The sequence below is a fragment of the Nannobrachium achirus genome (assembly GCF_963921795.1).
Source record: "Nannobrachium achirus genome assembly, chromosome: 23".
NCBI lineage: Eukaryota > Metazoa > Chordata > Actinopteri > Myctophiformes > Myctophidae > Nannobrachium > Nannobrachium achirus.
In genome coordinates this window covers 6,970,844-6,998,218 of record NC_137830.1, presented here as the reverse complement: position 1 = coordinate 6,998,218, position 27,375 = coordinate 6,970,844, and the positions used below count along the sequence as shown (strand labels likewise).

At 42.4% G+C, this 27,375-nt stretch overlaps 2 protein-coding genes across 2 annotated transcripts in view; one reads left to right on the top strand and one right to left on the bottom strand.

The window, feature by feature from the left end:
- exoc4 (exocyst complex component 4) overlaps window positions 1-27,375 on the bottom strand; it is a 317,782-nt gene that overhangs the window by 33,190 nt on the left and 257,217 nt on the right. Inside the window, exon 17 of the mRNA XM_080754095.1 lies at window positions 4,698-4,824. Within this exon, the coding sequence (XP_080610221.1) occupies window positions 4,698-4,824 (127 nt within the window). The remainder of the gene's footprint in view (window positions 1-4,697; window positions 4,825-27,375) is intronic.
- Window positions 6,136-26,308, top strand: LOC308308415 (zona pellucida-like domain-containing protein 1; the record flags this gene model as incomplete). The annotated part of the gene is made up of 4 exons (XM_080753833.1): window positions 6,136-6,649; window positions 10,028-10,157; window positions 24,901-25,431; window positions 25,771-26,308. 4 exons carry the CDS (start codon window positions 6,136-6,138, stop codon window positions 26,306-26,308), a joined length of 1,713 nt encoding a protein of 570 aa, XP_080609959.1.

Here is a 27,375-nt window from a genome sequence, read left to right as displayed (position 1 = left end):
TCGTTTTGTATTCATCATCTATAAAATTTACTAAACTAGTGAAAACAGCAGATCTACAAGCACACATCGCGAGGCGTTGTGAGCTTGTAGATCGGCTGTTTTCTCTAGTTTCGTGCGACAGAGGTTTCTGCCTGACGGTGACGATATTTTAGTGATTATGTTGCGAGGAAAACGTTGAGATAATAGCCATTTTGACTGAAAATAACGTTGTGTTTCAAGTTTAAAATGATACTAAATATTTTTTCAAGTGTCCAAATAAATTCCAAATATTATCAAATGATCTCGCGGCACCCCAGGGTGCCCCGTCACCCACTTTGAAAACCCCTGCCATATGGGTCCATACACCATGGAATTGTGGACAAAATATTCTCTGTTTTAGGCCTGAGAGGCTAAATGTCATCAAATGGTGGTTCTGTGGCTCAAAAGCAGAATAAATAATGGACCTTGACATGAAAACAGCTGAAGTAGGGTGTTAACTCTCAAATACCTGGAACGCGCGTCAGATTTTAACCACTTTATATCTGCTAAATTGAAAAAGTAGCAGATTTACAAGCTCATTGCGAGCTTGTAGATCTGCTATTTTTGAAAAATCGTGAAAATGTGTGCAAGTCTTTGAATGTCTTTGACCCGACTTCTAAATCCTTCTTCTAAATCAGCTGTACTCAAACTTTTCAAGGATCCCCACAATTACAGGTATTTGGCCACGGACCCCCCATCTCAAAATATGTTGTTCCAGGGACCACCCAGAAGCAAATATTTGAGTTAAAAATGTTCGCTTTTAAATAGATATATTCAAAGACTTGCACAAAAAAATCATGATTTTTCAAAAATAGCAGATCTACAAGCTCGCAGTGCGGCACTCGGTGCCGAGCTGTGAGCTTGTATATCTGCTATTTTTCCAATAGTTAAACCAGTCAATAATCCTATAGGCCTAAATGGGTTAATTTACAGAAGACAAAAACACATAAAGTTAACATATGGGAGATGAGGTTTGTTGCCCCCCCGACATCAACCATTACATTCATGTGTGATAATGTATCCCCCCCCCCCCCCCCCCCCCCACACACACACACACACACACACACACACACACACACACACACACACACACACACACACACACAGGAGAGGGTCTTTATTGCTCAGGCGAAGTGAGTCAATCCCGCCTCAAAGTACAGCCTGCAGCAAGGCGACCATAAAGCAGAGTTAGTGAGTTCACTGTCGTCTCCCTGCGGACACAGCAACAACACTCCTCCTCCCCTCCTCCTCCTCTCCCCTCCTGTCTCCCCGCGGTCAATCCATTAACACATACACCTCCTCTCAGAGAATGTTAGCGAGGCAGGGGCTGAACTCTTTAAAAGGGGCTTTTGGTGGAAATATCGAAAATAGCAGACCTCCAAGCTCACAATGTGTCAGTTGTGAGCTTGGAGGTCGGCTATTTTCAGTGCTTGATACCACACTGAACTAAGGATGATCAAGTGAATACTGGAGATGTGGCGTAACGACATGGATTTCTACACAGAGAGGGCAATTCTTTTCAACTTAAAATGCTGCGTTCAAGTTCAGGAGAGTCTGGACAAGGCAATTGAATCTCTTGAATGCTGCCTTCAGGTATGGCATGGAAAGAGGGGCATCTGTGTTTCTTTCACAAGAGTAAATAGTGCATTCCTGGTCTGGAGAGGGCACTTTTTACAGACGGGTAAAAGGGCAGGGGCTCAAGCCCCCTTTGATGTCTATGTGTGCAAGTGCCTGCCTCCTCTCCTCCTCCCTAATGCCACACCTTTTTCTCTTCTCCCTCTCTTCCTCCATCTATCTGTCTGGAGACCGTCTTTCTTCCTTCCATCCTTCCAAGCAGATGTCTTTAGACTCTCTCCTTCTCAGTGGTGGAAGAAGTACTCACATTTTGAGCGGTGCAAATTGCTCCTACATTTGACTGAAGCTGCGTCCAAACCTGGATGGTTCGAGCGGCGAGATTACATACCAACTGAATGCAAAGACAACGCGAGACTGAGCGTGGCGCGAACAATCCGAAAGGGGCGGCGCGAACGACGCAAACATTCGCTTCGGTATCTTCGCCCCACTTGGAAAAATCCAACCTGACCTAAGCTTTCTGAAAAACTTCAAATATTATTAAAAAATTACTACATATTGTATATTGTACAAAAATGTGTTCCCTGCCTGAGGGGTAAAAGCACACAAATGTGTTCACATCCATCATGGGTTAAGTGGTTGAAGTATGTTTTGTAATAATATTCGACAATCTACGATGTAAGTACAACATTTTCCTCCGAGATGTACTGCAGTAGTCTTTTCTTTAAACCAGGGGTCTTCAACGTGAGACAGATGAAGCAGGGACCCCCTCTACATGTTGTTTAAAACTGTGTTGCTGATTTTCATGAATTTCATAGATAGATCCATAGACTTGTTTGACAGCACTGTCATCAGTCCGTGTTGGCTTCATGTTAATGTGTTTTCTCAGACATCTAATCACCCATGTAGTGCTCCAGACATGAACGGGTTAAAAGTCCAAGCTGCCGTTCGCCTGCTCCGTCCGCGGCCAGTCTCTTATTTTGAAGGCCGGAAGTAGATCGCGCTCACAATTCCTACTTGACAACCTTTTGAAATTTACCCGGAAGTGTTGTCGTCCAAAGCGTAAACAGTACTATTTTAGCGAGAATCCAATGCCATCCTTGGCATCAAAAGTGTTTTTTGGAGAAAATGGACATCAAAGATGAGAAAGACCGTTGGCTTCCATGTTAAGGGATCACTATTGTGTGCACGTGGATGCGCGATTACTGTATATACAGTATATTTCGCGAGTATTCGCGGGATCGGCACTATAAACACTCGAGTATATTTCGCGAGTATACTCAGGATCGGCTACAAATCAGTTAAATTGTCGATACTTTGTAAATTCGGTCTGCTCTTTTTTTTACCTCCACACCCAACCTATTTGCCGAAAAAATAGCCGATCTACAAGCTCTCAACACGCTTGTAGATCTGCTATTTTAGGCCAAAGTTCTCCTCAGAATAGGTTCAATTAGTTCATCTAAAATAATTATCCCCCCCCCCCCTATAGTAACTCTGAGGACCCCCTAGGGTTCCCGGAACCCCTGTTGAAGACCCCTGCTTTAAACCCACCCTCATCCCATCCCATCCCATCCCCTCCCTCCCTCCCTCCCCCTTCCCTCCCTCCCTCTCTCTCTCTCTCATGGCTTCATTTAACAGGGTAGCACCACTATCAGGGGAAATTTGCCGGATGGAGAGGAGAGGCAATGGAGTGGAGCGTTATAGCCAGACATCAGCCTGGGGGGGCTGGGGGGTCTCTGCTCCAATCATAAACAATATTGCATAAGCTACATACAACATCCCCGAGGGGGCGTCGTGGTCGAGAGAGGTGAGGGAGGGATGGGCAGAGAGAGAGAGAGAGAGAGAGAGAGAGAGAGAGAGAGAGAGAGAGAGAGAGAGAGAGAGAGAAGAGCTGAGACTATTGATTTCTTTTCTCAGTGATTATTCTGTGTTTAAATGTTTATAATACATCAACAAATCAATACATCCGAATAGATTATTTTTACTAAATTCAATTGACTCAATTTGTTAAATTAACCAACTAAGCAATATGTTATGATTCCTTGTATAACGGCGATATTATTGATTACTCACACCTACGTTGCACCGCCAATCCAACCGATATACCCATATATACTGTATAGAGATCTCTATATATGAGAGCCCTTGTCCCTTTTATGCCCATATATGAAGTTCCCTGATGCCCATGCTGATATGCCCATATACAGTATGGAGATCTTTTTATCGGCCAGTCCTTGTCCCCTAAGTAACAAGAAATCTTGTGAAATAAAATGTTGTCAACCAAACATCAAGGACGATGATAACGAAATAACAAGAATGTCCCTTTTAATGTCATAGGTCCTGACCATGACCTTACTTGGGCATGCCCCCTTTTGTCGCCCATATATGGATATTTTGTTGCACCTGATGCCATGACGACACATCAGGCACACATAGACTTCAAAGGGGGCTTGAGCCCCTGCCCCTTTTAGCTGTCAGTGCCCTCTCCAGACCATGAATGCAGTTCTTACCATGGTAAAAGAAATGCAAATGCCTCCTCTTTCCATGCCATACCTGAAGGCAGCATTCAAGAGAATTGCCTTGTCCAAACTCTCTGAACTTGAATGCAGCATCTTATGTTGAATGAATTGCCCTCTCTGTGTAGAAATCCATGCCGTTACGCCACATCTCCAGTATTGACATGATTATGCTTAGTTCAGTGTGGTGTCAAGCACCGAAAATAGACGACCTGTCCAAGCTCAGAGGACTGCTATTTTCACCAAAAGGCCCTTTTAGAAATTTCTAAAAATAGAAATGTCAGTCCCTCCCTCTCTAAACATTATCTGCAAGTCCCTGCGACACATGGAGGGTCTTCCATCATGGGAGTGTGTCGATATTTCAGCATAACATTTGTTCGACGTTCCATTTGTTCGCTGCGGGTGAATGTTGACCCGGTGAAATGCTAACCTCCTGATGCTGGTGAATGCTAACCTGGTGAATGTTAACCACTATGCCAAACCCTAACCTCAGTAAAACTATGCCTAAACCTAACCCCAAAACCTAACCCTAACCCTAACTCTTTTCTCGAAATAATGTATAACTAGCGAGATTTCTCTGTCCGTCCTTACCTGACCTCCAGGTGGAGGGTAAGCAGGCAGCGGTCAGCGATGTCCTGGAAGCCTCTGGATAGGTCGGTGAGGGCATGGAGGATCTGTTCCCTGGAGGACTCTGTCTCTGTCTCACCAGGGGACACGCCTGTAAGAGGACAGACAGACGGACCGGTCAGTGATCTGTTCCCTACTGGACTCTGTCTCTGTCTCACCAGGGGACACTCCTTGAGGGACAGACAGATGGACAGGTCAGTGATCTGTTCCCTACTGGACTCTGTCTCACTGGAGGACACCTGGACATTATGTCGGGGGGACACACCTAAAGCAGTGGTTCTCAACCTTTTGAGAACAGGCTGTGACCCCCAAATAATCATATTCTAACTGGGGACCCCCCACCCCGACAAGCACTAAGAGTTGAGGCATTACATTTAGTATAACACGGTTCTATTGTGAAAATAGCAGATCTACATGCTCACAATGCCTGGCCCTCGCGTTGTGAGCATGTAGATCTGCTATTTTCACAATTTCTGCCTAATATTTGACATATAATATTTGATATTTGACAACAACAAGAAGGCGTGGCTCATACTGCATGCAGGAAGCAGCGACGCACCGCTAATCCAGGGGTCTTTTTGAGGCAGATCTAATGGCTGTACCGGTTGGAACTCCTCCAAGACTCCGTGCCATGGATGCTTCACAAGTTGTAATCCCAGAGGTTTACCACGGTGACTTTACACACCATGAGATGTATTCCATTCACAGGAATGTAGCACGTTTTTTTCATGTATTTTTCCCCCACTTTGCTGGAAGCATAGATCGATTCAAAATAACCCCCAAATTCGCACCTCGCCAATGTTTAGTGTCACAGCCACGAGCGACTACTAGATGTTATACAGTATATCTATTTGATGCAGTAGCGTTGGTCTCAGAACAGTCTGCACTCTGCAGTCTGATGGGGACAATTAAAAACAGTCATGTGTGAGCTTGTAGAACTGCAATTTACGGAAAGTATTAAAGGGAACCACAGCAGGGACTAGAAGCAAAACAAACTCAGTTCACTTCAAAGTGGTCAGAGTGATTTTGGTGTGTTCACACAATGTGTGAAAAATTCCCCCGAAACGTCCCGAGTTTGTTTTGAGGGCTGAAGTGGGATATACAGTACTGTACATGAAAACAATCTATGTTACTGTCCTCAACTGGTCGTTTGCAAACGTTAGTACACATAGCCTGGCACACCACACACTCTGACAAAGTCCTGTGTGTTTTACTGGAAACGTGTGTTTGTAGTCTGTTCATCATTACCCAAAGAGACACATTAATACACTGAACCATCTGAATCATTGACAGACAGAGACGAGAGACAAGTGCGTTGTTGCTGGATACATCAAACGGACTGTTTATTTCACTCTTGTCATTGGTCATTCGTCACTCTTCAAAGATGGGAAATCTTGGACTGATGTCTTGCCCTGGATCTGAAATACAGCAGCTGTCTTCTCTGGCGCTGGACATCTGTCCCGTTCCCAGCTACGCGCCAAACCCTCTCGTCAACGACATGCTGATGACGCCCAACGCCTCGCTCCACCTCAGTGACCGCTACGGAGACGTGCAGAACTCGCTGAGCCCGTCCGAGTTGGCCCACTTCACCCGACGCCTGAGGACCACGTTCGGCCGGGAGGGCAAGGTCACCATGGGCGGCGTGGGGGTGGTGGCCCTGGCGCTGGCCGTGCTGTTCGACACCCTGGCCAAAGAGGTGAAGGGACAGTGGGTGCCGGAGTCGGGACCCATCTCGGGTCTGTTTTTGCAAGAGCCGGGACGGAAACCCTACCCCACTGTCCTGCTAGTGAGCGACTACCTGAGGCTTGTCCCGCATATAGCCAACAACCCAGCCAGGATGAGAGAGGAGACAGAGAAGTGCCTCCACAGGCTAGAGGGAATGCAACAAACGTACCCACAGACCATGAAGCGTGAAGGTTTGGGCCATGTCGATAGATTTAACTCAGATTTGGTGCAAAAAATTGTATTTGGTCTCCAGCAGCACCATAAGCGTCTCTCAAACTCTACCCGTTACGACGCAGCTGATTTTTGGTGGCTGAGTAGTTCACCCCTAAAAACCAAGTCCTCTTTAAACTGTGACTTGGACGCTGGTAACAAAGCGTTCGAAAAAGAAGTACTGAAAAGCAAAGAAATTATGGAGGAACTTAAACGGTGTGGGATAAATCCAGAAGTAAATGCATCCTTCTTCAGCAGTGTTCCTGATAATGAGTCGGTCTTCTTCGGTATTGTTCCTGACATGGAGACGGTCTTTAATACACAGTCAAATCCATCAGGAATGAACAAGGAATATTTTGAAGCTTGGATAGATGGAGACCTAGTGGCGCCGGAGGAAGATTTTGACCTGAAGGCCAAATCTCATTTGCCCTTTTAGTGCAAATATTGTAAAAAGGAATAGAGAATTGTCATTAAAATGTATAATGTCAGTTAAAACATGATTTGATTGACCGATTGTCGACCGCATTGTCTTGCACGGTATGTTCTATTCTAAATTCTAAATATCTAAATATGTGTTACATTTCATCTCTTCATCTGTATCATAGTGGGCTGGGCATAACAGTGTGTGCTGACAAAAAAAGGCCAACTGTTATGATTATATCTTAGAATTGACGTGAACGGGATGAAAAAAACCTGGGTGAAATGTGCCAATCTCGACAGGAAACAACGGTATACAGATACACTGTTTTATCAGGATACTGCATGCCCAATGACAGGAGATTAATCTGTTGTTTTCTTGTGTACTCTTTTCATATCACACTCTGTTACTTTCTACAGCATCTCTCTTATCCCATGCACAATGTGACCAGTAGGCTACTATATTCATTCTCTGTGTGCTTAATAGACTTGATAAGGTGTGGTGGGATACTGCCTTCAAAATTAATCATCACTCAGCACCCATAATAAATAAATACAAGTCGAGTTTCACAAGACTTTATTTGCTCCTTTGTGTGTGGCAATACAGCCGTTCCTATGTCAGTCCTGTTTGTCATTGCAAATTAAGAGACATAGCCCTTACCCGTTCAAAGATATGAGCTCCGAAATGATGTGCAGTGTGTGGGTTATGGGATGTGCACTGTGCACACAGTATATGAGGGATGGAAAGTAACTTTAACTGGTGCTTGCATGCTAATATGTAGGAGCATCAATGTAAGAAATACCCGTTCCATTTAGACTGTTAACTGTTTGAAACTGAAATGTGGCACATGGCAGACTACATATCGATGGCCAAAATGCAAAACCTCCTATCTGAAAAATTCACTTCTTTGGGAAAATGAAAAAAAAAAAAAAAGAGAAATGTGTGTTCAACACCAAAGCCTCCTATCTACAATTTCTACGTAAAAACCTCCTATCTGCAGTCGACAACATGCATATAGGAGGTTTTAGCCTAGAAATAGTCACGCCTGACACTGTGGTTCTATGGGTTTGTCTGTGGTTCTATGGGTTTGTCTGTGGTTCTATGGGTTTGTCGCTCTGACATCATGATTTGTCTGATGTCACTGTGATGTCAGGGGAACCACTCTTAACAGAATGGGTTTGCCGCTCTGACATCACGCTCTGGCTTGCTGTCCCTTTTATGCCCATATATGGAGATCGCTGATGTCATTACGAGTCAAACTTGCAATTGAATTACGTCCTTGTCCGTTTTATGCCCATATATGGAGATCCCTGTCCCGATGTCAACGATATTAAGTGCATAACTGGGAACGCCCATATTTGGTAAAGCACGTATATGGGCATCTTCTGACATCACATTGTTGACTATCATGCAGGGGTCTCCATATATGGGTAACTGGTCCGATATACATCACTGGCCAGATAGCCAAGAAATGGCGCGACCTCACCCTTTGGGGTGAGGTCGCATGTCGCCCTGAGGCGTCTTACTAGTTAAATATAATCAATACTCTCAATACTGCATTGTCTATTTCTCACAAAGTGGGCCTCCCAAGGTTTCAGTCAATCAATCATCATGATCAGAACTATTAGTCATTGGGTCAAGACCCCAAATTCTAGTTGTGATTTTGCTCCATTGAAAAATGTCATTTTAGACACATGTGAATATCTTGGTATTGGCTCATGTTCAGGACATATTGCAATGTTTTATATTATATGTTTGGTATCATTTTTAAGGGGACACGTTGAGCTTTATTCAAGCCCTTTTGTGAATATGTATGATGTACAGTATAAATATCCTGGAGCTCTTCAAACCATTAAAGGACCTACACCATGCTTTTAAAACTCTATTTTTTGTATAAATATATGCTCAAAATTGAGTCTTAAGCCCTTTGCACACAGGCGCGTTTAACAACACGGATAAAATGGACAATATCATTTTTTGAAAAGAAATCAATGATTCTCTATGACCTCATGCACACCGGCTCCGAATTAGCCGTGCGACGAGTGGCTGCCGCCGTGCGTTTTTTTCTCGATCGAACCCAGTTCGATTCGTGCGTCTTGTCGCATGCGGTAAAAAACTCATCACTCCTTTTATGACTCCTTTTTGGATCCGCAGCGCTGATTCCGCACAGCCTTGCACACCAAATCCAAAGCGTTTTATTCATGCCGCAAACGAAAAAAACGCAACTGTCCTGTGTGCAAAGGGCTTTAGACAGGTTTTAACCCTCAACAAACACTCTGACCATTTCTTTTGTTTCTTCTAGCTCTGCTATAATGAGGCTCTCCAGCTGCAATACCAAAACGGCCTCTGTTTGCTCAGGGGCGCATCTAGTGGGGTTTTTCCACCCCTCCCCCTCCCCCCCTCCCCTCCTCTCCACTCCTCCCCGGACCCCACGTTGACAACAAATAATGTTAATTTTGGGCCAATACAAAAATAGGATAATGTTGCAGCTCTGATTATAGCCTACTGTAGGCCTATGTTGTATGTTATAGGCCTACTGTCAAATGACACAGGGCGACCGTTGCTAGACCAGACATTACAGAAAGTTAATCTACATTAGACAATCAACCCCACCCGCATTGTATTTATGTATAATGTATAAAAATGTATGAAATATAACATAGATGAAATGTATGAAATAAACCATAAAACTGTCTCCGCAACTCACAAATGGGTCCCGACCCAGTGTTTGGGAAACAGAGGGAAGCATCCATTTCATAGTAAAGTCGACGTTCAGAATCGCTGATTGTAGGCTATATTCTTCACTGCATACTACGTATCAGTCACGGTAGAACAATGTTTATTTTGGCGATAATGAACCAAGGACATCATAGCCTAGTATAGAACAGTGGTTCCCAAACTTTTTGACCGCGAGCTCCGGGGGCTCGCCCTGCTCGAGCAGCCCGAGACGGTGCACCTCCGTCGGGCTCCGGAGCTCCGCACCCACCCGGCCCGCGCCTCCGGAGCTCCGGGGCGAGCTCCGGCGAGCCCCGGAGGCGCGGGCCGGGGCTGGTTTGTGGTTTGTGGCAAAGGCAAAGCCAAGCTTGATCTGGGCTAGGGTTTCGTAACTGTCCAAAATCAAATGGTAGGGTTTTCTTCACAGCCACAGGACCATCCCCATTAAAAATAGTCTTTTGTTTCCTTGATAGAAGGGACGAAGTCTGGGTCCTCGCAGTCTATAACGTCACATTTATAGTGCGATCCAGGAACGTTAGACTTCTCCTTGGACATGTTGATAGCAAAAATGTTGATAGAATAAAAGAAGGATGCGTCAACTCTCAGAACAGCACTGTTCTGAGAACCCGTGGAAAGCTTTTCAACTCTGCCTTCCAAAAAACAGAGAAAGACACAATGGTCAGAAATAGGACTTTGTGAGGATAGAAGGTGCCAGTGGGACCCCAAAAAAAGGTTTTAAAATAGATAAAGTGAAAATTCATGGTGTAGGTCCTTTAAGAGCACTATTTTTCCCCTAATTCTTCGCCTAAAGCATACATGTTTTTCACCTAAAGCATTTTCTTTTGGTTCTGTGGCTGGATGTTAACGTTAGCAGCTGATAACACTAATTTAGCTGTTATTCAGGAAGGTCTATCATACACATTTAGATTTAGTCTTTTGAATAACACACATAATTGCGACCGTCAGGGAGCAGTTTACTATGAAAACCTCCACCGGCCGTCCGTCCGTCACACGTCACACCTTTGCCCTGCTCATATCTCCGCATCAGTATGACATCACACCACATGTGTACACAAACCTTTGTGTACGTTGCTGTGGCAACAGTCTGTTGTTGCTGGTTTGTTAGTGTACGTTAGCAACCACCTTAGCAACCATGGTTTTACCTTAGCAACCAACTGTTTACCCTAGCAACCAACTGTTTACCATAGCAACCATGTTTTTTACCCTAGCAACCTACTGTTTACCATAGCAACCAGATACGCAGAGCAGGGATCTCCATATATGGGCATAAACAGGTGACATCACACTGATGTCAGATACTCAGAGCAGGGATTTCTCCATAATATATGGGCATAAACGGGATTCTGTTAGGGATCTCCATATATGGGCATAAAAGGGATTCTGTTAGGGATCTCCATATATGGGCATACAAGGGATTCTGTTAGGATCTCCATATATGGGCATAAAAGGGATTCTGTTAGGGATCTCCATATATGGGCATAAAAGGAATTCTGTTAGGGATCTCCATATATGGGCATAAAAGGGATTCTGTTAGGGATCTCCATATATGGGCATAAAAGGGATTCTGTTTGGGATCTCCATATATGGGCATAAAAGGGATTCTGTTAGCTGTTAGTGATCTCCATATATGGGCATAAAAGGGATGCTGTTAGGGATCTCCATATATGGGCATAAAAGGGATTCTGTTAGGGATCTCCATATATGGGCATGAAAGGGATTCTGTTAGGGATCTCCATATATGGGCATAAAAGGGATTGTATCCCAGATGATGCCCTGTTAGGAGATCCACACTAACAGAATCCATATATGGTCCTACCGACAGCTGCTATAAGCCAACCCTGGCGATAAGGTCTGAGTCGAAGAAATGCTTTTTTCCTGGTAGTATTAGTCTTGGTCTTAGTCTTCTGAAATTGTTTTAGTCTAGTCTAGTCTTATCGACAAAATATCAAAATCTTGTAGTCTTTTAGTGTTAGTCGGCAACATTAACACCGCTAATGACAGTCAGACATGCAATAGAGTTTCTCAAAAATCACCAGTAAGACTCCCTAATCGGGAGAAAAGCGACCATCAGGTCACATGTATACACAAAGAGGGCTGTAAGTGGCAGACATGAGTGTAGACATAATGTGTACTGATTTGTGTGATTTTAGGGCAAAATCTGTGGGAGCAGTGTCCAAAAATGTGTTTTCAAATATCGGCCCGATGGTGGCACTATATGGGACAGATCCATGGTAATGACATGAGTGTAGACATACTGTGTACCGATTTGCGTGATTTTAGGGCAAAATCTGTAGAAGTGTCCAAAAATGTGTTTGAAAAAAATCGGCCCGATGGTGGCGCTATATGGGACAGATCCATGTTGATGACATGAGTGTAGAGCAAGTGTGTACCGAGTTGTGTGATTTTAGATCAAAATTTGTAGGAGCAGTATCCAAAAATGTGTTTTGCAAGAATCTGCCTCATGGTGGCGCTAGAAGAGGGTCATGTGAAAATTGATGGGTTGTGGTTTGCCAGCCAAAGAGTGTGTGTGCAAAATTTGGCATGGATCGGGGCAACGGTTGCGGAGATATGAGCAGGGCAAAAGTGTGACATGTGACAGACAGACTGACTGACGGACTGACGGACAGCTGGTCGAGGTTTTTGCGACCGTAGGTCGCACTTACTACAGAAAGCTCCACCAGGTGTCCGTCTGTCCGTCACACACGTCACACGTCACACTTTTGCCCTGCTCATATCTACGCAACCGTTGCCCCGATCCATGCCAGATTTTGCACACACACTCCTTACCTGCGAAACTACAACCTCCAAGGACCCCCGGAGCTCCAGGGACCCCCAGCTCCCTCGGGGACCCCCAAGTGTAAAAAATGAGCACATGTGCAAAAATTAACAAATGACCACCCCAACGGAGCTGCTCACGGGGAATTCCTGGGGACCACCCACTCCTGGTGCTCCAGAACGGATGCAAAAGTGGTGGCGCCCCCAGTGGAGGACCCCCTGCCACTGCAGCTCACATAAAATGCCGTAACTCGGGCTAGGAGCGTCCGGGAGAGCCGGGGCCAGTACCTATTCGTCCGCCAAGGCAACGCGGACACCCCACCCCTCATTTCTCACATGGCCCTCTTCTAGCGCCACCTACAGGCCGATTTTTAAAACACATTTTTGGCCACTGCTCCTACAGTTTTGGCCCTCAAATCACGAAAATCACTACACAGTATGTCTACACTCATGTCATCAACATGGATCAGGAAGTTTTTGGAATAAAAAATGTTTGCCCTATTTGTGGAGATAAGTGACCTACGGTCGCTTATCTCCCGATTAGGGAGTCTTACTGGTGATAGTACTGTAACTGCGACCTGAGTGGTACCGACATCCCGTCTGGCCCATGGACTAATACAGACGTTTTCAGGCCAAGGACCCCTTAGTTGAGAGAGAGATGCAACTGATTTTAAGGAGGATTTAGAAGACATTTATGGAATCGGGTAAAAATATTCAAATACTTGCACACATGTTCGCAACTTTAAAAATAGCAGTGCCGCGCTGTGAGCTTGTAGATCTTCTATTTCTTTTTTTTAGATAAAGCATAACATAATGGTTAAAGTGGTTCAAATCCAAAGTGACAAAGATTTGCGATCAGGTTAAATGGGTCAGACAAACTGAGGTTAGAAATGCGTCCAAGTAATTAACTGTATAATACCTTATTCTGAATTGAATTCTCTGTACTGTAATGTCTTTTAAGGCGTGTCATAATAACCATTTCCTAATGCCAAACACGGTTTAATTTCCAAACAGTTTAGATTTAATTAGTTTCTCTTCACTTCTTTAGTGTTGAATGGGGAAATGGAAAAAAACAAATAAAGCCGAATGCCAGAACTATTATACAATATAATATATAAATTATATAATGAATGACTATATAATATATTATATAGTCATTATATAATTAATGTCATTTTGGTCAATGTCTGCTACAGATGATCCTTATTGGGTCATTTCTGGATGTTCCCTATCCGGAGGATTTGAATGGGCTCTTATGGGATATGGGTTACTGTATTTCATGTTTAATTACTTCACAAGGTCTCAGCCTGTCTGTGATCCTGGTCATATATATCTTTATTTAGTTCGAGTTTCTGAAGACAATATGCTTCGGATTTCAGGTTGTTGCCCCGAGGGTGTGATTCCACGCTGGCACCCTTCTCCTGATCAACTGTGTCAGTGTGAATGGGAATGTACAGTATAGAGCCAATAGTAAGAAAGAAAAATATATTCTTTGATTGGAATATCATAGAGGAATTTTCATTCCTCTATGATATTCCAATCAAAGACTATATTTTTCGGTCCCATCCTCTTTTACAGTACACTTTAAGACATAATAGAGAGCTACTCATGTATCAATGCTGTCTTTAATAGGGCATGTCGTTTCTATCTAGGTGTGGGTAAATATACTCCTAATGCCGCTATACAGGGCGACATGGGGTGGAAAACGCCATGGCAAAACCAGTGGTCCTGTATCTTTAAAAACTGGCAGCGGCTGTGTAGTATGCCGGACACCAGACTTTGTAAACGTGTATTTGTGTGGGTGGACCAGACTAGAAATGTGAAGAACTATGCTCATACTGTTAGAACGTTCATTGGCTCGCTGCACTTACCTCATCTTGCCAACACAGACACTGTACTCACAAGAAGTGATATAAAGTGCCTGGATCAGGCTGTTGCAGTGGCAGATGAGGAGAAGTGGCTTCAGCTAATAAATAAGCCAGAAGGAAATAAACTGCGTACCTACTGTTGCTTTAAGAACAAATTTGAAACTGAATCGTATTTACAAAGTATTATGTCCAGGCAGCACAGGAGCGCTTTTGCTAAGTTCAGATGTGGAGTGGCTCCTTTAGCCTTGGAAACAGGCAGATATACAAACACCCCAGCAGATAGCCGTTTTTGTACACTATGCAGTAGTGGTTCAATTGAATCTGAGGCCCATGTCCTATTACACTGTGACCTTTATAAGGACATTCGTTCCGAACTTTTCCGTTCAGTATCACAAGAGGTTGAACTTTTTAATGAGCAGGATGATGAAAATAAACTGAATATAATTTTAGCTGGTAAACACTGTGTAACCGAATGTGCCAAAGCCTGCCATCTCATCTTAAAAAGAAGATTAGCTTTTCTCAGTACCGGTTCATAAACTGCCCCACTGTTTATTATGCTTTTGTTTGTGTGTATTTGTATTTTATTTCTATTTTTGTATTGTCTGATTCTTTTGTTTTTAAATGTGTAACTGTTTTTTACATGTTGGTACTTTAATGTACGTTTTTTAACTTATGTCAACTGAAAGGTGTCTCACAACTCCAAGTGAGTGGTCCTCAAACTATTATATGAAATATGCTGCTCGTTTTTAAATTGTATGGTCTGAGGAGTGACACTATAATAAAGTTTTCTATCTAAAATCTATCTAATAAGACATAATAAGACAGAATAAAGCCATAATAAGAAATAATGTGTTGGTAATTAGAGCTAATATATTTTATTAGACAAAAACAAAGACAGAATAGTAGAAAGAGCGAATACATTCTCTGGCACCGTCACCTGCCGCGGAACTGCAGCGGCAGACACTGCCGCACGACCGCTAGTTCGACCAGCAGTCGCACTGCATCGCCGGCGATAGGACCAGCAGTCCCGCCAGTAGGACCGGCGGCCGCCGCATGGACCGGCAGGTCCCGTAGCGGTAAACTGCCCGTCCGTGCGGTGGTGGCTGCCGCGGCAGTTACCAGCGATGCCGGTGCCAGATAATGTATTCGCTTTCTGCTATTCTGTCTCAGCCACCACCGCACAGTTCCACGGCAGGTGACGGTGCCAGAGAATGTATTCGCTCTTTCTACTATTCTGTCTTTGTTTCTGTCTAATAAAATATATTAGCTCTAATTACCAACACATTATTTCTTATTATGGCTTTATTCTGTCTTATTATGTCTTATAATGTCTTAAAGTGTACTGTAAAAGAGGATGGGACCTATTTTTCTCCTATCAATCAATTAATCAATTGATCAAACTTTATTTATTTAGCAGACTTAAAAACAACTGTAGTGCTGTCAGAAACAATACAACAAAACACTATAATCTGCAAAGAGGTTTTGTGCAGAGGGTGAGACAATAGTGGACTTATAGTATAGAGCAGTGGTTCTCAACCTTTTCAGGCTGCGACCCCCAAAATAATCATATTCTAACTGGGGACCCCCCCATCCTGACGAGCACTAAGAGTTGAGGCATTACATTTTGTATAACACAGTTCTATTGTGAAAATAGCAGATCTACATGCTCACAACGTGAGCATGTAGATCTGCTATTTTCACAATTTCTGCCTCTAATACCGTATTTGACAATTTGGCCAAAGTTTAATTGGTCATTTTAGAGGTATTTATGTCCTCAAATTGTCACTTTAGAAATCTGCAGATACCCTCTATGCTTAAAACGTTGTGAGCTTCTAGATCTTCTATTTTTTTTTTTTAGATAAAGCATAACATAATGGTTAAAGTGGTTCAAATCCAAAGTGACAAAGATTTGCGATCAGGTTAAATGGGTCAGAGAGACTGAGGTTAGAATTGCTTCCAAGTAATTAACTGTATAATACCTTATTCTGAATTGAACTCTCTGTACTGTAATGTCTTTTAAGGCGTGTCATAATAACCATTTCCAAATGCCAAACACGGTTGAATTTCCAAATCTCTTCTCTTCTCTAGTGATGAATGGGGACATGGAAAAAAAAATAAACTAAAGCGAATGCAAGAACTATTATATAATATAATATATAAATTATATAATGACTATATCATATACAGTATATTATATAGTCATTATGTAATTAATGTCATTTGGTCAATGTCTGCTACAGATGATCCTTATTGGGTCATTTCTGGATGTTCCCTATCCGGACGATTTGAATGGGATCTTATGGGATATGGGTTACTGTATTTCATGTTTAATTACTTCACAAGGTCTCAGCCTGTCTGTGATCCTGGTCATATCATATCTTTATTTAGTTCGAGTTTCTGAAGACAATATGCTTCGGATTTCAGGTTGTTGCCCCGAGGGTGTGATTCCACGCTGGCACCCTTCTCCTGATCAACTGGGTCAGTGTGAATGGGAAATGTACAGTATAGAGCCAATAGTAAGAAAGAAAAATATATTCTTTGATTGGAATATCATAGAGGAATGACAATTGCCTCCTATCAATCAATGAATCAATCGATCAAACCTTTTTTATTTAGCACACTTAAAAACAACTGTAGTGCTGTCAGAAACAATACAACAAAACAATATAATCTGCAAAGAGGTTTTGTGCAGAGGGTGAGACAATAGTGGACTTAGTATAGTACTAGTATAGAGCAGTGGTTCTCAACCTTTTCAGGCTGCGACCCCCGAAATAATCATATTCTAACTGGGGACCCCCCATCCTGACGAGCACTAAGAGTTGAGGCATTACATTTTGTATAACACAGTTCTATTGTGAAAATAGCAGATCTACATGCTCACAACATTGTGAGCATGTAGATCTGCTATTTTCAAAATGTATGCCTCTAATACCGTATTTGACAATTTGTCCAACGTTTAATTGGTCATTTTAGAGGTATTTATGTCCTCAAACTGTCACTTTAGAAATCTGCAGATACCCTCTACGCTTAAAACGTTGTGAGCTTGTAGATCTTCTATTTTTTTTATAGATAAAGCATAACATAATGGTTAAAGTGGTTCAAATCCAAAGTGACAAAGATTTGCGATCAGGTCTAAATGGGTCAGAGAGACTGAGGTTAGAATTGGGTTCAAGTAATTAACTGTATAATACCTTATTGTGAATTGAACTCTCTGTACTGTAATGTCTTTTAAGGCGTGTCATAATAACCATTTCCAAATGCCAAACACGGTTGAATTTCCAAATAGTTTAGATTTAATTTGTTTCTCTTCTCTTCTCTAGTGTTGAATGGGGACATGAAAAAAAACAAATAAAGCCGAATGCCAGAACTATTATACAATATAATATATAAATTATATAATGACTATATAATATATTATATAGTCATTATATAATTAATGTCATTTTGGTCAATGTCTGCTACAGATGATCCTTATTGGGTCATTTCTGGATGTTCCCTATCCGGAGGATTTGAATGGGCTCTTATGGGATATGGGTTACTGTATTTCATGTTTAATTACTTCACAAGGTCTCAGCCTGTCTGTGATCCTGGTCATATATATCTTTATTTAGTTCGAGTTTCTGAAGACAATATGCTTCGGATTTCAGGTTGTTGCCCCGAGGGTGTGATTCCACGCTGGCACCCTTCTCCTGATCAACTGTGTCAGTGTGAATGGGAATGTACAGTATAGAGCCAATAGTAAGAAAGAAAAATATATTCTTTGATTGGAATATCATAGAGGAATTTTCATTCCTCTATGATATTCCAATCAAAGACTATATTTTTCGGTCCCATCCTCTTTTACAGTACACTTTAAGACATAATAGAGAGCTACTCATGTATCAATGCTGTCTTTAATAGGGCATGTCGTTTCTATCTAGGTGTGGGTAAATATACTCCTAATGCCGCGGATACAGGGCGACATGGGGTGGAAAACGCCATGGCAAAACCAGTGGTCCTGTATCTTTAAAAACTGGCAGCGGCTGTGTAGTATGCCGGACACCAGACTTTGTAAACGTGTATTTGTGTGGGTGGACCAGACTAGAAATGTGAAGAACTATGCTCATACTGTTAGAACGTTCATTGGCTCGCTGCACTTACCTCATCTTGCCAACACAGACACTGTACTCACAAGAAGTGATATAAAGTGCCTTGATCAGGCTGTTGCAGTGGCAGATGAGGAGAAGTGGCTTCAGCTAATAAATAAGCCAGAAGGAAATAAACTGCGTACCTACTGTGGCTTTAAGAACAAATTTGAAACTGAATCGTATTTACAAAGTATTATGTCCAGGCAGCAGAGGAGCGCTTTTGCTAAGTTCAGATGTGGAGTGGCTCCTTTAGCCTTGGAAACAGGCAGATATACAAACACCCCAGCAGATAGCCGTTTTTGTACACTATGCAGTAGTGGTTCAATTGAATCTGAGGCCCATGTCCTATTACACTGTGACCTTTATAAGGACATTCGTTCCGAACTTTTCCGTTCATTATCACAAGAGGTTGAACTTTTTAATGAGCAGGATGATGAAAATAAACTGAATATAATTTTAGCTGGTAAACACTGTGTAACCGAATGTGCCAAAGCCTGCCATCTCATCTTAAAAAGAAGATTAGCTTTTCTCAGTACCGGTTCATAAACTGCCCCACTGTTTATTATGCTTTTTTTTTGTGTATTTGTATTTTATTTCTATGTTTGATTCTTTTGTTTTTAAATGTGTAACTGTTTTTTACATGTTGGTACTTTAATGTACGTTTTTTAACTTATGTCAACTGAAAGGTGTCTCACAACTCCAAGTGAGTGGTCCTCAAACTATTATATGAAATATGCTGCTCGTTTTTAAATTGTATGGTCTGAGGAGTGACACTATAATAAAGTTTTCTATCTAAAATCTATCTAATAAGACATAATAAGACAGAATAAAGCCATAATAAGAAATAATGTGTTGGTAATTAGAGCTAATATATTTTATTAGACAAAAACAAAGACAGAATAGTAGAAAGAGCAAATACATTCTCTGGCACCGTCACCTGCCGCGGAACTGCAGCGGCAGACACTGCCGCACGACCGCTAGTTCGACCAGCAGTCGCACTGCATCGCCGGCGATAGGACCAGCAGTCCCGCCAGTAGGACCGGCGGCCGCCGCATGGACCGGCAGGTCCCGTAGCGGTAAACTGCCCGTCCGTGCGGTGGTGGCTGCCGCGGCAGTTACCAGCGATGCCGGTGCCAGATAATGTATTCGCTTTCTGCTATTCTGTCTCAGCCACCACCGCACAGTTCCGCGGCAGGTGAAGGTGCCAGAGAATGTATTCACTCTTTCTACTATTCTGTCTTTGTTTCTGTCTAATAAAATATATTATCTCTAATTACCAACACATTATTTCTTATTATGGCTTTATTCTGTCTTATTATGTCTTATAATGTCTTAAAGTGTACTGTAAAAGAGGATGGGACCTATTTTTCTCCTATCAATCAATTAATCAATTGATCAAACTTTATTTATTTAGCACACTTAAAAACAACTGTAGTGCTGTCAGAAACAATACAACAAAACACTATAATCTGCAAAGAGGTTTTGTGCAGAGGGTGAGACAATAGTGGACTTATAGTATAGAGCAGTGGTTCTCAACCTTTTCAGGCTGCGACCCCCAAAATAATCATATTCTAACTGGGACCCCCCCATCCTGACGAGCACTAAGAGTTGAGGCATTACATTTTGTATAACACAGTTCTATTGTGAAAATAGCAGATCTACATGCTCACAACGTGAGCATGTAGATCTGCTATTTTCACAATTTCTGCCTCTAATACCGTATTTGACAATTTGGCCAAAGTTTAATTGGTCATTTTAGAGGTATTTATGTCCTCAAATTGTCACTTTAGAAATCTGCAGATACCCTCTACGCTTAAAACGTTGTGAGCTTCTAGATCTTCTATTTTTTTTTTTTAGATAAAGCATAACATAATGGTTAAAGTGGTTCAAATCCAAAGTGACAAAGATTTGCGATCAGGTTAAATGGGTCAGACAGACTGAGGTTAGAAATGCGTCCAAGTAATTAACTGTATAATACCTTATTCTGAATTGAATTCTCTGTACCGTAATGTCTTTTAAGGCGTGTCATAATAACCATTTCCTAATGCCAAACACGGTTTAATTTCCAAACAGTTTAGATTTAATTAGTTTCTCTTCTCTTCTCTAGTGTTGAATGGGGAAATGGAAAAAAATGACTAAAGCCGAATGCCAGAACTATTATATAATATAATATATAAATTATATAATGACTATATAATATATATTATATAGTCATTATATAATTAATGTCATTGGGTCAATGTCTGCTACAGATGATCCTTATTGCTTCATTTCTGGATGTTCCCTATCCGGAGGATTTGAATGGGATCTTATGGGATATGGGTTACTGTACTTCACAAGGTCTCAGCCTGTCTGTGATCCTGGTCATAGATATCCTTATTTAGTTCCAGTTTCTGAAGACAATATGCTTCGGATTTCAGGTTGTTGCCCAGAGGGTGTGATTCCACGCCTGCACCCTTCTCCTGATCAACTGTGTCAGTGTGAATGGTAATGTACAGTATAGAGCCAATAGTAAGAAAGAAAAATATATTCTTTGATTGGAATATCATAGAGGAATGACACTTGCCTCCTATCAATCAATTAATCAATCGAACAAACTTTTTTTATTTAGCACACTTAACTCATTGAGTGCCTATCCCGAATTAGTTCGGGATATATGATCGTATCACAGGGTGCCTATCCCGAACAAGTTCGGGATATAAAAAAAAAAAAAAAAAAAAAAATTTTTTTTTTTTTTTTTTTGAAATTTTTTTTTTTGAATTTTTTATTTATTTTTTTGGACCCCATCAAATCTGGTGAACATGATTTCAATCGCGATTTTGCATGTTCCACCCCCATACAACCCCATCTAACATACAGGGCAGCCATTTTTGTTTACATTACATGTAAAACATAAGGGCGATTATCTCAAGAATGCCTGAACGGATTTCCAATCGGATTTTTTTGTTTGAAAGCTGTGAACAAACTGCACAAATCCACTCCAATGCAATCCAGGATTGCATTGGATTTTTCAGAGCTCATTCTTCTCTGTTTTTTTCCCATGCATGAGGTGTGCAAGGTTTAATCATGGCTAAGTTGACGAAAATAAGGCTTCTAAAATGCTTGGTAGCCAATAGCTAACTTCAAGCTAACTTCATCCTCTTCCTGTACATGCAGTCATGCACAAAGGAAAGTGTTCAGGCAAGTCATGGCTGCAGGGCTTCTGCATATACCAGCATATCTCTATGGGATTTTCTCTGGCCACTGGGCGCCCTCTAGTGGTGAAAGGGGTGGCACTAAATGAGTTTTAAAAACAACTGTAGCCCACCAAAGTGCTGTCAGAAACAATACAACAAAACAATATAATCTGCAAAGAGGTTTTGTGTCAGAGGGTGAGACAATAGTGGACTTAGTATAGTACTAGTATAGAGCAGTGGTTCTCAACCTTTTCAGGCTGCGACCCCCAAAATAATCATATTCTAACTGGGGACCCCCCCATCCTGACGAGCACTAAGAGTTGAGGCATTACATTTTGTATAACACGGTTCTATTGTGAAAATAGCAGATCTACATGCTCACAACGTTGTGAGCATGTAGATCTGCTATTTTCAAAATGTATGCCTCTAATACCGTATTTGACAATTTGTCCAACGTTTAATTGGTCATTTTAGAGGTATTAAAAAAGTCCTCAAATCGTCACTTTAGAAATCTGCAGATACCCTCTACGCTTAAAACGTTAAGTTGGTTTGTTTACTGTTGAGTGAAAAAACAATGTTAACATTTAGCTAAACATCTGGGGACCCACCAAAATAATTTGGCAAACCCCTGGGGGTCCCGACCCACAGGTTGAGATCCACTGCCCTAGTGGACCCTGGTTAAGAGGCTGACGTTAGAATTAGTTAACGCTTCAACTATTGACAGCAGATCTACAAGCTCACAGAGCGGCACCGAGTGAGGGCCTCGCTGTGAACTTCTAGATCTGCATTTTTCTTTTTTTTTTTAATCTTTGAATATATCTTTTTAAAAGTGAACATTTGTAACTCAAATATTTGTTTCTGAGGGGGTCCCTGGAACAACATGTTTTGAGACGGGGTCTGCGGCCAAATACATGTCATATTGGGGGTTCTTGACATGAAAAAGTTTGACAACCACTGATTTAGAAGAAGGATTTAGAAGACATAGAATTGGGTAAAAATATTCAAATTCAAATAGTTAAAGCATAACATAATGGTTAAAGTGGTTCAAATCCAAAGTGACAAAGATTTGTGATCAGGTCTAAATGGGTCAGAGAGACTGAGGTCAGAATTGCGTGCAAGTAGTTAACTGTATAGTACCTTATTCTGAATTCTAGAAGCAGTGCTCTTCCGAGCACAGGTTTCCACCAGGCCGTGCGTCCTGGTGGTGCTACTGTATAATAGGCCAATGTAAAAAGGGTGGCATATGTTCTTCACCTTAGACCTTTCATGGCAATCGGACGCTGCATGCATGATTTGAAACATTGTGTTCCAAAAATGTATTTTGCTAAAGTCTACCTGCTGGTGGCGCTATAACAGGCCAATGTGAAAAAGGTAGCATTTTTTCCTTGACCTAGTGGGAATATGTGTGGCAAATTTCACACTAATCGCAAGCTGCGTTGATGATTTGAGGTATTTTGTTCAAAAACGGAGCAATCCTGCAAACTTTGGAAGCCAATATTAGCCGATTAGGATGGAATATGAAATATCAGACGGATCGGACATGATCACATGACTATAGAGATACTGTGTACCGATTTGCATGATTTTTGGAGAACATCTCAAGGAATAATAGGAAAAATTGTGTTTTACATAAGTCGGCCTCCTGGTGGCGCTATAAAAGGCTGATGTGAAAAATGCAGGGAAAGGGTTTTTCCTTAGCCTCTAGGGAGTGCGCCTACAAAGTTTGAAACTGATCGGTGGAGTTATAGGTAAAACCACAAATTGGCCTGTTATAGCACCACCATGAGGCTGATTTCAAAAATGTGAAGTGGCATTTCTTCCTTGACCTAGTGGGAACGTGTGTGTGCGATTTCATGATAATTGCACTTTGCGTTTGGGATTTGAGGCAATTTGTTCAAAACGGCTCAATCCTACAAACTTTGGAAGCCGATCTTAGCCAATCAGAATGGAATATGCAAAATCGGACAGATCTGTGTCGATCAAATGACTGTCGAGATACTGCCTACCGATTTGTAGGATTTTTGGACAAAATCTGTAAGAGTAGTGCACAAAAATGTGTTTCGCGAACATCGGCCACTAGGTGGCGCTAGAAAAGGCCCATTTGAAAAGATTAGGGCAGAGGTTCTAGATTGGCATCCAGGGAATGTGTGTGCTCACTTTGGCAGCGACCGGGCCAACGGCGACTGAGATTAGGTGCACACAAACTGCGAGGACACACAGACGCACGGACGGACGCACGCACGCACGGACTCACGGACACACGAAGGGGAAAACATACTCTCCCCCATGCCTTCGGCTGGTGGAGACAAAAACTAAAGCAAATGCAATAACTATTATATAATATAATATATAATCATAATTATATAATGACTATAATATATATATATATATGATATAGTCATTATATAATCAATGTCATTGGATCAATGTCTGCTACAGATGATCCTTATTGGGTCATTTCTGAATGTTCCCTATCCGGAGGATTTGAATGGGCTCTTATGGGATATGGGTTACTGTATTTCATGTTAAATTACTTCATGAGGTCTCAGCCTGTCTGTGACCCAGGTCATATATATATATTTATTTAGTTCCAGTTGTTCCACTTTATATTGTCTATATTTTCTTGCATTGTTATATTGTCTTCACTTCACTGACGACAATATGCTCCGGATTTCAGGATGATGCCCGAGGGTGTGATTCCACGCTGGCAACGCTGGCACCCTTCTCCTTAAAATACAATGCAATTGTTTAACATATAGCTGGGGGCTTCGACCTTGTTTTGAGCCAATCGCAGTGAAAGAGACAGAACTATAAAAGACTCCTGAACACCCATCAACCAGCATCAACCTGCGTTAGCAATCAGAGCCGACTAACACAAGCTATCCAGAGATTCCAGACACCGGAGCGGACCACTGCTTATAGAGCCAAGATGAATTGTCACTTTTTTTTAATCGTCGCTGCCGTCATAGGAAGCAGTCATCAATTTGATGAGACTATACTGGCTCGTTATTTGCTTTGTTTTCCCCCAATACCATCGATACGTGCTAATACCAGTGGGCCATTATATCCGGCCCGACCGGCCGCTTTACATACCAGTGGGCCATTACATCCGGCCGCTTTACCATTCTTGAGGCCTCCATTAAGCACTGACCTCAACGTGACATGTGGCACCGACTCCATCAGTGTGGCAATCCAAATCTTGCCCATCGTCTATAGCGGCTACAACGAGACACTGATGATCCTGAACCACCTCTCAGACCCAGCCTGCAAGGGGACCCTGTACGGATGTCCACCCGTGTTGTATTTCAGCTTCCCCTTGAACAACACCCACGCCTGTGGCAGCATCTTCAGGACCACCAGCGCCCCCGGCACGGGCGTGTTCTCGGACTTCTCCAACATCCAGACCGTCAACGTCAGTGGCGTCTTGCGAGCCTCTGATCCCACCACGGGGACAGTCACCTACAGACCAGAGCTGAAGTACTACTACTCCTGCGCCTACCCCTTAGAGTACCTGATCAACAACACCCAGATCGACGTGTCAGCCTCCTCTATCGCAGTGAGGGACAAGAACGGCAGCTTCATCAGCACCCTGCGTATAGAGCTGTTCAGTGACGAGCACTACAACAGGCCCCTGGTGATACCACAGGACGGCATCGAGCTCAGGTAAATTCTCCTTAGACAACACTGCCACCCAGGTGTGGAGTTCCTTGACTACCTCCCTTAAAATATGTACTGTAGCTTAATGGCATCCTTCAAAACTGCCCTGAAAACTCACCATTTTTATAACTGCAATATTACTGAATGTTTTCTTTGCTCGCTATTTGTTATGTCCATGAATTAATTACCAAGCACTTCCAACGTAAAAAAGACCGTAAGAGGTCTTATGTGGGATGTTCCTTTCAGGCAGGGTGTTTAACTGTACTCGTACTGTACTACATTTCTATATGTATTGACTATACTTGTACTGTTCTCCATTTTTTTCTAATAAAATAATAAAAAAAGGACCAGGATCTACGTGGAGGTGAAGGCCACCAACCTGACGGATCAGTACAACGTGCTGCTGGACCGCTGCTACGCCTCCGTCTCGCAGCTCCCCAGCAACTCCAGCTTCTTCAACCTGATCATGCCCTGCGGCGCCGGCGACCAGCTCACCACCGTGATCCAGAACGGCGTCAGCCAGAGCGCCCGTTTCTCCTTCCCGGCCTTCCGCTTCATGGAGCAGCAGAACCAGACCGTCTCCACCTACTACCTGCACTGCATCACCCGGCTGTGTGAGGTCAGCACCTGCAGCACCTTCATGCAGTGCAACGGCAGGAGGAGGAGAAGCACGCAGGAGGAGGAGGACGATGACCTGTCGCACCGGCACACCATCACCTCCCCAGAGATCGTCACCCAAGAGAACCTCCTCACTGCAGGAAAGCCTAAAACTACACACGAGAACTCGTCCACCGGGCTCGCTGCTGCTGTAGGCGTTTTGGCCTTCATGTGCGTCGTTGCCCTGTGCATCGCAGCCGTCTTTTACAAGAAGCTCAGGAACTAAAAGCCAGTGGTGGAATTCTAGTGAATAGACTAGGATGTAAACAAAGTGTCAGCCTGACAATGGCCAAAATGATTATTTTATCATTATTTTACGCTTTTTGTGGTCATTTTTGAATAGAAACATATGAAGCTTTTTTTTAATTAAATATTTTCGACATTATTTTTATTTTAGCTTCCGTTTTTCAAGAAAAAGTTGACTATAGCTCCTTTGAGTTAAAGTACCAGCTCAGTGGCCTTGTGGTTAGAGTGTCTGCCCTCATATTGGGAGGTCGGGGGTTCGATTCCCCAGCTGGGTCAATAATACCAAAGACTGTAAAAATGGGACCCAGTGCCTCCCTGCTTGACACTCAGCATCAAGGGTTGGATTGGGGAGGGTTAGATCACCATTAGTGATTCCCGATCAACTCACCACTCTAAGAGATGGGTCAGAGGCGGGGAACAAATTTCAAATCACAGCAATGTGTCTGACTAATAAATACATTATTATTATTATTAAGTATCAATACTGCAATGTAGAAAGACTCTGTTGTAGCGGAAATTATTTATACGACTGTCAATATGTAATATTGTGTATTTCCCAAACTTACTGTATTCTATATTAGACTAGTCACCTTCCACATAAGACTAACTTGACAGCAGCTGTGATACAAACAGCTGCCAAATGCTGACTGGCTCCTACGTCACCAGTCCATATATGGAAGACTCTTCACAACAGAATTGTATCTGTAGACACTGTCTAGTAGACACTCCTTCGCCTATTCTTGTCCAAACTGTCCTGTATAAATAACACACTTCCCAGAGAAAGGGAGAACACTATGCATGCGTGTACCTCAGAGCTCTTAACTCATTGGTTGTTTACAACCGAGGAAACCAAAGATGTTTCTATGTCTATATAAGCCCACCAGAGGGGGTGATATCTTAAAGAGACTGGCACAAAGAGAGATGCATTGGATATACACACTAAACACAATGACACCCAATGGACTTAATGATGATTACAGCCTAAAGTGCTTTTTGGGTTAAGACTGACTTTGAATCATTGTTGTTTGGCTGTGTAATGATGATTTA